Source organism: Buceros rhinoceros, unplaced genomic scaffold, assembly GCF_000710305.1.
Source record: "Buceros rhinoceros silvestris isolate BGI_N320 unplaced genomic scaffold, ASM71030v1 scaffold4197, whole genome shotgun sequence".
In the NCBI taxonomy this organism is placed as follows: Eukaryota; Metazoa; Chordata; class Aves; order Bucerotiformes; family Bucerotidae; genus Buceros; species Buceros rhinoceros.
Window position 1 is genome coordinate 27,544 of NW_010421494.1, and position 13,680 is coordinate 41,223.

The window sequence follows — 13,680 nt, forward strand, 5'->3', positions numbered from 1 at the left end:
GAGTGTGAGGTATTAGAGACAAACTTGAAATTTTTGTTAGTCACCTGTTTGCCAAATCCTGAGCGCTTTCTGTTCCACAACTCATTAAAGCCTCATCTAAAGATTTTATGCTTGACTAGCATTTCTTAAACCGATGATACTATCTAAAGTATTGTTATGTGTTTGAGTTCTAACTTTCTGAAGGGCATATACCAATTGGTGGTACTTGGTATGAGGACATGATCAAGCAGCCATGCCTTGAGCGAATCTGGTACACTTCCATGGAATTACTCTCTGCAGTCAACACAGGAAGAGGAGAGAGATCAGTCCGTTGATACAGATACAGTGCACCTGTTGATACACTCCTACGGGGTGCGTGGAGCTGAGGTTTAATTCCTCTGGGATTCCAGAGTTCAAAGCCATCTCTTCCACTTCGCTGTGGAATGGTGATCCAGGAGAGAAGGGGCTGCTGTGGATGGGGAGGAGCCCTCCCAGATCCACTCACTGAGAGTGTTTCAATCTGCACAGAGGGTGCACTGTTCATCTGGCCTGCAGATGCAGGAGCACAGCAGCTCACCAGCGAAGAAGGTAGAGAATTCAGCCTGAGAGATGATGCTTTGCTCCCTGCTGCAAGGACTATTAAAATATTTTTCCAATGTCTTTTTAATTATGCAGTAAGTGCCATGAAGTTTCCTAAGGATGTGGAAATAAATAAAAGGTTGTTAAAAGATACCACTTTATAAAGTCTTAAAATAGCTAATGCTTTCTCTCATAAATAGAAGTAATGTACCACAGATTGAGATGTTAGTAAGTGGCATTTATGGACTGTAGCCTGTTAAGGAACTGTAGCTGCTATAGCTTTTTCTTATAGGTAATCTAAAGGTACGTATTATTTCTAAGTTGAGTGCATGAACTGTTGTGGTTAGATTCATCTCCCCCAAATCAGACAAAATTCTATGAACTGGAATCTTACTTCTCTCAGTCACATCTTTGGCAAGCTGAAAATCTCTTATAATATTGAAAATAAAAGTAGAAAATAAAGGTGTGCCAATGAGCATCATTCATGAAAAATACATACATTTTGAGATAATTGAAATTACTTTGTTTATTTTTTTCAGGAAGGAAGAAACAGATCTAGGAAGGGGAAAAAATTGCCACTAGTGTATATGAGTGTCAATCTAAAAAAGCTGGGAAAAAGGATGATTTAGTTTGGTTTTCTTTGTGAAGGATACAGACCTAACTGATGTGGAGGCTGGCACATGTAATTGAGCATTTGTTTTGTTATTTATTATGGTGTTTTTCATAAACTTCTAGAAAAGACCAAGGGGAAAGTAGAAAAAAGAGATTTCAGTTTTAGGAGTTAGCAGCTTCACATTTGTAGACATCGTATTTCAAAAAAAAAAGATGCTGCTTTGGTTTAGCTGCTAGTTGCTTTGCATTTTAGTCTCAGATAAATCTGAATTTCCATTTAGAACTTGATTTCTCTGTTTGAAAGGTTTTTGAATGAGTCTGACTGGAGCTGTATTTAAATTCCAGTTCAAGGCATGAAACAGCCGCTGAGGGATGGCACACAAATTGCAATATTTTCTAAAATATAATACCTTTTTGATTCATAGGAGACCCTGCTAGTGGAAACCTTAATGGTACCGATTTATAATCTGTTGTACATAAAAGAGCAGTAGGTACTTTCTGTATTGGGTGTTTAACTCTCTGCACGTTTGTTACTGGAAGAAGCCGTCGATGATTCAAGTGCAGATTAAATATGTCCTTGATGCTTTTGAGATGTTACGGTACACAGGAATTAAGTCTACAGGGGATAGAAGTGTTCTAAAGAAGACAGGACGTTTGAAAAGATTTATCTGGAAAACAATAGAGGATTTAGGGGGTAGTTGTCCTGTTTACTGTTGGTAGATAGATTCAAAACCTTTTTTGTATTTGAAAATGGAAACTAAATTTCTTTTCTTTCTTTTTTCTTTTTTTTTTGGTGGTTTTTGTTTTGGTTTTTTTTTTTTGGTGAGGTGAGGTGTGTATTTATTCATTAGTAATTGTTGGGCTGTTTGTCATTAATTTGCATGTATTTTTCCTGTCCTACCAGACACATGACTTTAAAGACAGCTCCTCATTTTGCAATAAGTAGCACTTCCTGATCAGCACTTTTTTATTCAAAAGTCTATGAATCAGTAGTTCTAATTCCTGTGTAGAAAGGATAGCCCATGAATATGCCCATCATAAAGTAAATACATATTAAATTTTGACATACAGCCATGAGAAAATCCTCTGATTGTAGAGGTACAACTGAATTTCTTTTGGAATAGCCTCTAGGGCATTAAGAAGCTGTCTAATCATTTCAGAAGGCATGCAAATAGTTTGTGGCTGAAATTGCACCTTTCAGGGACTTAATAGTTGGCAAATGCTTTAAATTATCTCTCCTGCATAAAAGCCTGGAGACCTGTAATAGACCATCATCCCTCCTTTGTTGACAGGCATTATCAACAACGTATCTCATTTCAGCTTTAATTCAAATTAATTTCCAATACTGTAAGGAAGCACATCAATATTTACTTGAAATGTAATAGGAAAGAGGGAATAAGAAGGAGCTAGAGCCAGAGAAGGTAAATCAAATACTGTGCATGCTTGCTTTTAATAGACTGCCTTTCAAAATGGCTGTTGTTTCATCCAAGAATTGAAAAGTGAAAACCAACCAGGTTGCAGAAATACTAGGGGTCTTATCCAGAGATGAATATTTTAATGTAGGGGTTTTTAACTTTTATTTGCTGCTTCCAGAACTCTCTTCAGAGAAAGAACCAAACCATTCCTATTTCCTAAGTGTGAAGGTAACCAACTATTCTGTGCTGTGAAACCATTAATAAAATAGAGTACATCATATTTTACATACACTTTAAAGGTGGCTTTTACTAAAATATATTAAAATCATATATGTACCTTTTTAATGCTTTTTTCTTTCTAATTGTCAAGACACCAGACAACTGAATGTCTAATTGTTAAGATCGCTATGAACTGTATGTAGTTTGAAAGGAAGCAGGAAATTGTGATTAAATTTTTGAGTCTTTTCTTACCTGCTAATTTTTGTTAACATTTTTGTTTCTACTAAAAATACCAGCAGACCAATAATAACCAATTTTTGTTCTCAGACTTTCCTAAAAGCTGTTAACCTGTAGAATTTTGTGCTTTTATATGACCAAGGATCCTTAGGTTATTGGTACTCACTAGAAATAGCAGGAAAACATAAATAACCTCTGAAATCCAAAGCCCTTTGAAATTGGACGTGGGGAGAGAATTATTTGATTTGCAACCTGGAATCATAGTAAAACCCCAACTCCTCTGTTTCTCTTTCTGGACCAGACAGAACTAGAAAAGACTTGGTTTTACATTTACTTCACACGGAGTCAAAAGCTCCAAGACCAAACATACTCAATTCTTTTGGCTCAGATCTCACATGAACAAGCTTGCAGGATTTCTGAAGCCCCAGAGTGTAACTTTTTTTTAGCTCTAATATCTGTTGTTGTTCCTCTTGTGAGGTTAAATTTCTTAAGACGTGTTGATGATGCTGTAATGATTCTGCTTAAAATATAGCTTGCATGGCAGATTATGTAGATTTTTAGTTGTTTTGCACCTTGCAACTATAAAAACCAGCTAGAACTTCAGTTAGTGCAGGCTCGACTAGTGGTTTGTGTATATTGTCTGCAGGTGACGGAAACCAATTAGTATTGATTTTTGTTTCAGATTTTCAGTGATAGTAATACCAAGTTTGTCACATAGATTACTGTTGCTTCAGTTAATTTAATTTACTGACATTTAATTAAATGTCCATGAGCAATAATTAGTGAGTTTTCTGGGTTGCTTGTATATTTTTTTCTCCAACAGTGTCCTGCGATGGAGTAAGGAAAACTAAGATACCTGAATAAGGGAGAGCTTAAGATTTTCTGTTTCGTGTGAGTAGTGAAGGCGTAGAGCGTAATCAACATTTCATTTAGCCTACTTAGTGCTTAAAAGTAAGTCTCCATATTAACAGGGCAGAACAATTCACAGTATTCCTTGGGGAAATGCAACAAAATTATTTCTGTATTTCCAGCTATGATATTCGTTAGAGGCTTTTGTTATAGTTTCATAATTGCCTTTTTTATCTAATAAATGTGCTTTATATTTGTATTTCTGTTAATATCCAACATTGTCTTGTTATCATCATGATGATAATGAGCTGTAGTAGCAAGGCGATCACAGTAGTTTATTGTTGAAATTCTTCATAAGCTTATCACAGATTTTATTCTCTATCAAGGCTGCAAAACAGAACATGTTCAAACTTTTAAGTCATTTTTGACAGAAACTTGTAGAAAGATCACATCATAGATATTTTATTACACCATGAAATATATTAAAATTAGAGAAAAAGAACAAAGTTGCACATTGACAGATTGTTCAAACAGTGGTTTAGTTTCAAATGGAGAGACAAACTATGAACATGTAAAGCAGCTCTAAAAATAAAAATCTAAAAAAATTAAAATTCATGCCTTGATAAAGTACCAGAATTCCATGTTCATTTTGAGATTCACTTTTTTCCAAAGTAGTAACAAATATACGTTTAAAAATATGAAAATATTTAAAGTAAAACTCAGTAAATTAAGTTGGAAATTTTAAATCAAACCATATTCTCTTTGTTTCCTGTATCATTCTAGAAGTGCTGTATTTAACCATAATGTATTTCTAGTTTTACAGCATAAGGGTTGAAGCTCAGTCTTTAACTTGTCCTTTAGGCTGTAGTGTGATTAAAAACCTATTCTTGTAAATCAAATATAAATACTTATCTCAGAAACCTGGAGGTAAAAGATAAATTAAATTACAGAAAATGGTTAAATTGTCTTTTCTTCTAAGTACACCCTTGCTTTAAACCAAATTATACCCCACCTCCATATGGGAAAACAGATTTTAGCAAAGGCCTTAATTATCCATATTCTACTGATGATTTAACTGATTTTAAAGTTATTTTCATGAAAGGCAAAAAAGAGCGGGTTTTAAATCCTTTCATATTCTGTGTACCATATGCATCTTTTTTGATGTTACACAGATTGCTAAATCGTAAGTCCTGGGCTTAGTCCTTTGTAAGTCATGAGTCCTTCGCAGGCTCAACCAGCTGCTGCATTAGCTGTTCTCCTGTTTTTCTTGTGTTGAGCATGCTTAAGCCCTTATGCAACCTAATACTTTCTGTCACTGCAATAATTTTCTCCTGTTAACCAACTGCACATTCGGCTTTGCAGTAGGGCTTTCTTTCAGTTCCTGCGGTGGAAAAAAGCAAGTACCGATGGTACATTTTTTCACAATGACGGGATATTTTATCAATCGCCTTGCACTTTCTTTGATTTTGTACTATTATACATTCTGTACATCAATTTATACATCTGGAATTTCAATTTATTCTTCAAAAGACCTCTGCCTTGAAGATAACCGTAATACCTTATTTTTTCTTTTTCAGTGGTGTTTGATAGAAATGTTATATAATGAATGGAAACAGTGTTTATGTACACATATGGGCAATATATTCAAGAAATTTAGCATTTAAAGATTTTTTTCTGTAATTTCAATGGTCTTAATGCTGTCTAAATGCTTTTATTTTATCACTATAAGAATAATTTGCATACCAAAATAATATGCAAGAACAGTGTATAATGAATAAAATCAAAATAGTTAATATAATTTTCCAAAATCTATTTCAAATTACACTCCTTGAAAACATTTTTATCCATTTCAACTACACTTTAAAATGAATTCTCCCAAATATCCATCTATTAATATGAAACTTTTTATTAAAACTACAAAAAATTTATGATTATTATGTTGAATTAACTGTTAAGAGTGTCAGTGAGTCTGTTTTCACATATTGTAATATACATAGTGTATTTATTGCATAGGTGGTACCTTATTCAGTTTCATTTACGAATGTCACTTGAAGTTCCAAAGACAGCTTTAGCTTCCATTTTCTGTATCTTGCGTTGACTACCCCTTTCCTCCATATTGACCGCATTCTTTCCTACTTAAGATATCTTACTTTTCTAAACAAGGTACTACCCTAGGTTTTGTTTTACTGTCAAATACGGCAAGAGTTAAGACTGAAAGTGTTTCCCTCCCAAAAAGGAATTGGTAGAGGTTTTTTCTTTTCTTTTAAAGAAATAAAATGACCTTACTTTGATACTGCCTCATTTTGAATGATTTGTTGAAGATGTTTTTGCTTGAAGAATGCAGCAGTATTTTTTAAATGTAATGGCTCATATAAGTATTCTTCTCCATAGCAAGAAATTTCTGCAACTTGAGTGTTCTTGTTTCTGTTAGGAAACTCAAGAAATTACAAGTTTGTTAGTTTGTGGAATCTTCTGTTTGGTTTGTGTTTTCATTTTCAGTTTTCCCTTGCAGGTGTCACCACAGATGTTACAAAGCTTTCAGCCACGCAGAATCTTCTGTTTGGTTTGTGTGTTCATTTTCAGTTTTCCCTTGCAGGTGGCACCACAGATGTTACAAAGCTTTCAGCCACGCTCTTGCAGTGTTCTTCATTGCTGGCTGTGCTTCATACCATTCACATCTTAAATTTTGCTTTTCAGTTTCAGGGATCATCCTTCGATTTTGACCCATTGCCATTTTGTTCATTACAAACTCTGTTGCCTCCAAGCTTGTTCTCAACAACTCCATCGCAAGTTTTCCATTAAGTTCTTCATAGTCTCCTATGCATTCCACAGTAATATTTCAAATAGGATTTTTCTTTCCCCTTCATCATTCTTCACAGTGATTAGATTTCTAATGTTCAGTTGCTGGGTTTGCAGGTCTCTTCAAAGGTATTGCAGCACAAGTTAACAGAGCACATTACTTACTCATTCTTGCCAATGTCATTATATTTTACTCATTGTGGACAATGTAATTGTATTTTACTACTCCCGTATATACTCGGTCACCCTTAAACCAGGGCTGTCAGGTATCTGGATCTATTCCAGCATGTCTTGCTTATGCTCAGGGTGTGAAGATGCTATTCACTGGAATTCTTAAATAGCTGTTGGACTCAGCCATGACATTTGTGATGAAACTGAAACTTTCCCCATGTCCATGACAAGAAAGTTGCATCCATTAGGAAGGTCTGTGTTTACTGTTCTTCGTAGCTATTTCTTGTCAGAAATGGTCAGTTTAGTTTGATTATAAATATTCACTTCAAAGATTTTGACAGGTCTGAAAATGTCCGTGCCCCAGAGCCGTATTCAAATTAATTTCTCTCCCTACTTCTCTCTTTATTTTGCTTTACAACTGTGGTGTGAAAATGACTGAGCAAACAAAACTTTTGAAGATGGGACTTTTGCAGGTTCTTTAGGAAATCCGGAGTCTTTGCTGGAGACTGGATACATACTGTTGCACACATAGCAGAATTAGAAACATTGGAGCAAAGCACCTGGCTTTTAAAAGTACTGATGCAATGGCTGATTGCCACCAGTTTGTGATGCCTAATTGTCTTTGCTTAGAAATCACAATAAGAATAGAAGTGAAGAGCAAATGCGAAATGATATGATTTTTCAGAGGTCAAAATCAAGATAAGTAAGAAGGAATGTAGCCTGGTATAGCCAGTATTACTCCTCCAGTTTGAGGAGGTTGATAGCTACATACTTTTGCTGTGTACCATAATCTGATGAACATAGCAACCAATTAAATCTGTTTCTCGGTCAAAGTTGTAGATTATAAACGGATCCTCACCCTTGTTTGGGTGAGATGGTCCATGAAAAATCAGTCATAGGCAGGAGGAGTTGAAAGCAGAGGAGACAGGTTGTAGAAGGTCAGAATAGTTTACCGACTCAGAGGTAGATAACATTTTATTCCTTTTTACTGAACTTGCATATGACCCACATTGCTGCTGTGAAGAAGAGCGTTTCTTCCTGATAATCTGTGAGATCTCTGGCACTGCTTCTTCAGTGAAAGCCCAGTCATTTATGACTTTGACATTTCTGTATGACGGCTGATCCTCTTAGACAACAAATGGGAAAGGAATGGTTTGGAAGATGCTGAAAGAAAGCAAGGGGAAATGGGAGGAACGGAGACTATATACCAAGATGAGAAGGAAGAACAACAGCAATAACAGCTGTCTTGGGGAAGGTATTAGTGCAGCAGTTCTGAAAGTGAGAATATTTTATTTCGTTCTAGGGTAGTATGCTGCTGTAACCATATTCTTCAAGTCATAGACCTGAAAATAAAAAAAAATTGTAATTCTGCACTCTAGAATAAACAGATTTACTGAGGAGAAAAGAAACACAAAACATTTGGTATTGATCGTAATCTTTTCTCCAAAGCTGCATTTCTTAATTAAATGTGGATATAGGCATGGGGAAGGAGGCCTTCAGTCATGGTTTCTTTCTTCTTTTTTATCTTGGGGTAGTTGATAGCAAGTGAGATGGTTTGTAGATGCCAGAGCCAATGCAGTGGCAGTAAGAAATATTAGTCTGTACAAGAAGCACATGCTGAATGCGTATATGATTTTTGTCTCATGCAGGAAAAAGGTGGTAAGCCAAATGCAAAGTATCAGGAACCATACTGAATCTGTTGGCTGCCAGTTAGATAAGGGACACAGAGTGGTACTAACTGATCTATAAAGTGATACCAATTCATTTACTTCTGTAAAATAATCTCACTGCTGCTTCTCTTCTTCCTCTTTAGTACATTTTTCCAAACTTTGGGCTCCAGAAAATCTTTTTTTTTTTTTCACTCGGTGGCTGATTTTTTTTCTAGGCACTTCTTAGAACATATTTAGACCTCGAAACTTGTTGTAATTATAGTTGAGATTTTGCATCCAGCAATCACCAGTGAAACACTGCTTGTTGCACTCTTCAGCTGACCCGGTTATCATTTAATCGTGAGACAGAACTGACTCTTGGCCAAGATTTAATTAATTTTTTACTATAACTGTACTTTAGGATGCATGGAAAAAAGTGTTAGTCAAATTAGACACTTTTTTAATATAAAAAAGGTTACATTCTAATGAAATTTAAAATTGTCCTTTGCTGAAATGTTTTTTCTAACAATACTCTTACATACAGAAAATCCTGACAAGCCTATTTATACTAGGAAAGGAGGAAAATGTAAACAGTAATATGAAGTGATTATATTAAGAATTGAGAGGTCAGTCAGAAGACTTTAACATGCAGACATAATCTGTTACACTCAAAATTTTGTTATGGACAAAGGACAATGCACTTAATATACTGAGCTAAGCATTTCTGGTTCACCTAATTAGTTTTGACTGTCTAATAAAATTAAGTCCATATTATCTAAAGTTTTGTTAATAATATGGTTAAAATCTTACATGTAAACTTCCTGCTAACTCCCTCTATTATTTGATGTTATGGTCCCCTTTCCAGTACTTTTCCAGATCTTAAGACTGACTATTCAATCTTCCTCAGGAAGGGGGAGAAGACGACGACTTTAACAGAAATTAACTACTTGTGTTCTACACCTCCTCTTCAGTTCTGAAGCCTATTTGAGGCTACTTTTTTGTATTTTCGTAAGGTCACTTACTTGCTGTTCCTCATCACTTTCCAGGCAAAGTTTGGGAGCTGCATGCTGCTCTCCCCCAGCCCCATTATCCCAGAGGGGCTGTTTGTCCCACAGTGACTGTATAGGGGTGCCAGCCACTGCCCCAAGCACTCCCAGATCAAAGCCGGCACAAGGAGCCACAGGCATGTGGCCACCAGACCTTTGCTGCCACATCTAAAGCCACCTCTTACCAAGGCAGGGCCAGACCGTGCTGAGACCCTGCACTGCAGTCCACCAAGCCTGTGGCCTTGTGCTAATCATGCAAAAAATGTACTAACTGGGATCCGGATCAGAGCATCCCAAAAATTTCTTTTGCCATTGTTCCCAACTCACAAGAGAGGTTACAGCCTTTTGAAACTTCACATGAGTAAGAACTGATCTCAATATGTGTTTGCAGTTTTGGCTCTTTAACATTTGCTCTTGCTGGCACACAGAAGGTTGCAAAATTTTGGTCAGGCAGCAGTTTTGATCAGACAGCAGTTTTGGTCAGACAGCTACCTAAAATTTTTATCAGTGTGAGAATGTGGTCCTTTGTGTTCAGAATAAATGATCTTTTATATTTTAAAATTGTTTTAAAACTTTGCATGAATCAGAAGCCTCAGCAGTTGTCTGATACGAGTTTGTGATGCCTAATTGTCTTTGCTTAGAAATCGCGATAAGAATAGAAGTGAAGAGCAAATGCAAAATGATATGATTTTTCAGAGGTCAAAATCAAGATAAGGAAGAAGGGATGTAGCCTCATTTTATTGTGTTCATTTAAACTCAAGACCGTCAGGTATTCATGTATATCTGCTTTATTATATGATACATATCTAAAAAAATGTAGTTTTTAACCCCATAGAATTTTGAGACAGACTGGGAAAATGATGGTCTTTATTGCTTTTAAACTGCTTTAAACATAGTAAAGTGTAGTACGTTCTGGTAAAATGAAATCAGTAACCCTTGCTGTCAATGTGCATTTGTAATAGCCAGACTGTGAAAGCTTGTTTTCTAGTGACTACTGTTGTGAAGTCTGTTCTACACTAATAAAATTCTTTTTTACTGTATTACACCACATAGAAAACTTTAATGGCTGTTTTCAAGTTTTTTCTACTGTACTGTAAACAATTTAGGAAACTCCATTTGAGGTACTCCCACGTTCTGAAGCTTCACTGAAAACAACCAGCACTGGGCAAAGATTTGTTCACTGAATGACATCAAGTAGGTATAATTGCTAGTATGATGCTTAGTGACTCATTCCTCTTGCCTTGGCAGACTATGGCACTATTAAGAAGGTACTTGCCCCAGTGAACCAGACTTCAAGCAGCTGCCTGCTGGAGGAAATTGAACTCCTGCCGAAAAGTCAGCGAGAGCCCATCAGGAGCCTTCAGATCCTGCACAGCCAGAGTGTCCTTTTTGTGGGTCTCCAGGAACATGTGATTAAGGTGCCCCTGAAGAGATGTCTCTTTTACAAAACATACAGGTATGAAGAATCAGCTAGTTTGATTTGACTGGAGAAAAATGCCAGCAGTGGTGGGGTGGAGGGGTGGGGGCAGTGTGCGGTTTGCAGAAAAATGGGAATGAAAAATGACTGTAAGAAAGAATCCAATTAGTTTCCTCTAGTTTATCAGAAGTGTCTCTGACTCCATGTACTACCTCGATAGGACTAGATGAGACTCTCAAGGAATTGCATTGATGTTTGTCATACAGATTCTGATTTGTAAAATGAAACAGTAAGAAGTGGTTCACACAGGAAACAAGTAACTGATAATGTGCAATACAACTACTGGTTTAATATATTTAGAGCTTAAAACTTGGACAAATTTAGCTTGGATGGAGGGTTAAACTATCGTAAATGAGTAAACAGTATCTGTGGGTTTAGAAAAAAAAACTGCATTGAATGCACTGAGAGTTAAGACTAGCTGGAAAAGTGGGTATTTAAAGGTAGTGCTGGATAAGGAAACCATAATAAATGTAAATATTCTACTAGGTGAAAGTGTTATGCAGCTAACAGTTGTTCAATCAAACGAGAAATAATTTTCAAATTATCACTCGGTATTAGACTGTATTATGGCAAAGGATTTTTAAGTTGAGCATACAGCATTTTCTATAGGTTATCCAGAAGTACTTCTGGGTTGCAAAACATATGCTATTAGAGACTGTTAATTTCATCTAATTAGTTGTATCTTCCCTTTGGTGTAAGTGTGGTTTCAGTAATTCAGTGCAATTGTTCTGGTTTATGTCAGATGAACCAGTGTGATGAGCTTTTTGAGAAGTGTGACATGCATCTGGTTGGTTTTTAGCTTGCTTTGCTTTCAGCTTGTTTAATATACGTTCCTTTGAAAAGCTGGTCTCTTAAAGGAGGAAGAAAGGCTCCCAGTTGCCTTTCTTGGCTGCTACTCTCAGGATCACGGAGATGTATTTTCGCAGCAGAGAGATTATACCTCCCGTGAAAGGCAGTGACCATTTGCAGGTGGAGACCTTTCTGGCTGTGAGAGGGACCACGCACATTCTCACAGCAGGAAGGTGACTGCAGGACACAGATGTAGATCTGTGGTTTGGATACAGTGGAAGGACTTTCCAAGGGACCTGGCTCTTTGTGGGGCTGGGTGCCATGCAGGAGCAGGTGAAAAGTTGCTGGGTTGAGAACAAGACTGAAGGAAAAGGTGTGCCCTGGAAAAGGCCTGGAGTAGGCCAGGAAAGGGCAGTATTCTTCTTACAGTTCTTTACCAGCCCTTCCTGTTTATGGTGACTTACGTAGCATACTTTAGGCATTTTCTACTAAAATAGAGGTGATAGGACATTCAAAGCCCCTTTGGAAGTCCTGCGAAGTTTGCTTTAAGGAAACGTTACACAGAGGCAAGTTTCTGCCCGAAGCTTTTTGGAAGTTTAGGGGCCAACATAGACCAAGTTGGATCTTTCTTTGGTTTAGTGAGTTTAAACAGGATCTGTGGTGGTCCTATAGCCCTTTTTGTTTTGTTTCCTCCTTTTCATTACATGAACGACTTACATATCTGAAGGGTTATATGTATGCATCTGTGTATATCTGAAGTAAAAAACTTAATGACACATTCTCGTGCTTCTCTCTTTTCTTGAATATGACATGAGTATGCCATTCTGGTTATACAAGACATTGAACATGTTTCTCTAAATAGGTGTGTTTATTTCAGAAAGGGAGATCAAGCTTTCTTTGGGTCTGTGCATCCATGATGACAATCATAAATACAGAGGGCTCAACAATATGGGTGTCCCGTATTTACACTAAGCCTACAGTCCAAACTTTTCAAGGCTGGAGCCTTATTATGTTATTAGTGAGGTGTGAACTCTGAAATACAGAGATGAGGCTTCCAGAGCAACTGCTTAGCTGATGCCTGGGCGGAGGTCCTGCAAGGTCGCTGGTACCTGTGCTTCTGTCAGGACAGTTCCTAAGGCACATCAGTGCTATCCTGGCTGCAGACCCCAAACATACTTTTGCCCTTGTAGTGTGGAACTGCTGTCTCAAATCACGAACACCATGCATGGCTGTGAGCTAGGCATCACTCTCCCTGTTTGAGCAGTGGGGTCTAATCATCAAGATTTTGAGAGCTTTCTTTTTTGTTCAAAAAAACCCAAAACAAAGAAAAAAACCCAACACCCCCCCCCTCCCCCATTGCTGTTCCCCTTTTACTGAGTAGAACCAGTAGTTAAATAACTCAAATCCTGCTCAGACGATAATTTATTCCGCTGCCCAGAGGTATGCAAAGTCTCATCTTTCACTGGAATTACTTACTTATAAGGAGATAAAACTGTTCCTTGTGGGGTTTTTCTGTCATATCTTTTGTAGTTGTATGACTTCCCTTGTAATAATTAAATATCCATTGCATCGAAAGCGTGCCATCCATGCTTGCTTCTTGGTTAAAGCGTTCACCAGCAATTTTTAGCTTTGTTTTGTGAGAAAGCAGAGGATTTACAGATGTCATATAGATGAAATAAGGCATCTCCTTCTCATCCATCGTTAGGGACTCGGGTCATTTTGAAATGCAGAGATAATCTTTCAGAAAGCAGAAGTTCAGCAGAAATCTAGTGTACCATGTTGGGGATGCAGTAAGTTAACTATTTTCATTACAGCAGTTTTAGTTTTCTTTTCCAATCCCTAAGTCTCTCTTCCTTATT

The 13,680-nt window shown here is 37.0% G+C and overlaps 1 protein-coding gene across 1 annotated transcript in view; it reads left to right on the forward strand.

Annotated features, from left to right (window-relative positions):
• Positions 1–13,680, forward strand: part of SEMA5A (sema domain, seven thrombospondin repeats (type 1 and type 1-like), transmembrane domain (TM) and short cytoplasmic domain, (semaphorin) 5A) — a gene marked incomplete at its 5' end in the record, with an annotated part of 116,660 nt that overhangs the window by 20,548 nt on the left and 82,432 nt on the right. The window contains one exon of the mRNA XM_010139676.1: positions 10,804–11,011. Within this exon, the coding sequence (XP_010137978.1) occupies positions 10,804–11,011 (208 nt within the window). The remainder of the gene's footprint in view (positions 1–10,803; positions 11,012–13,680) is intronic.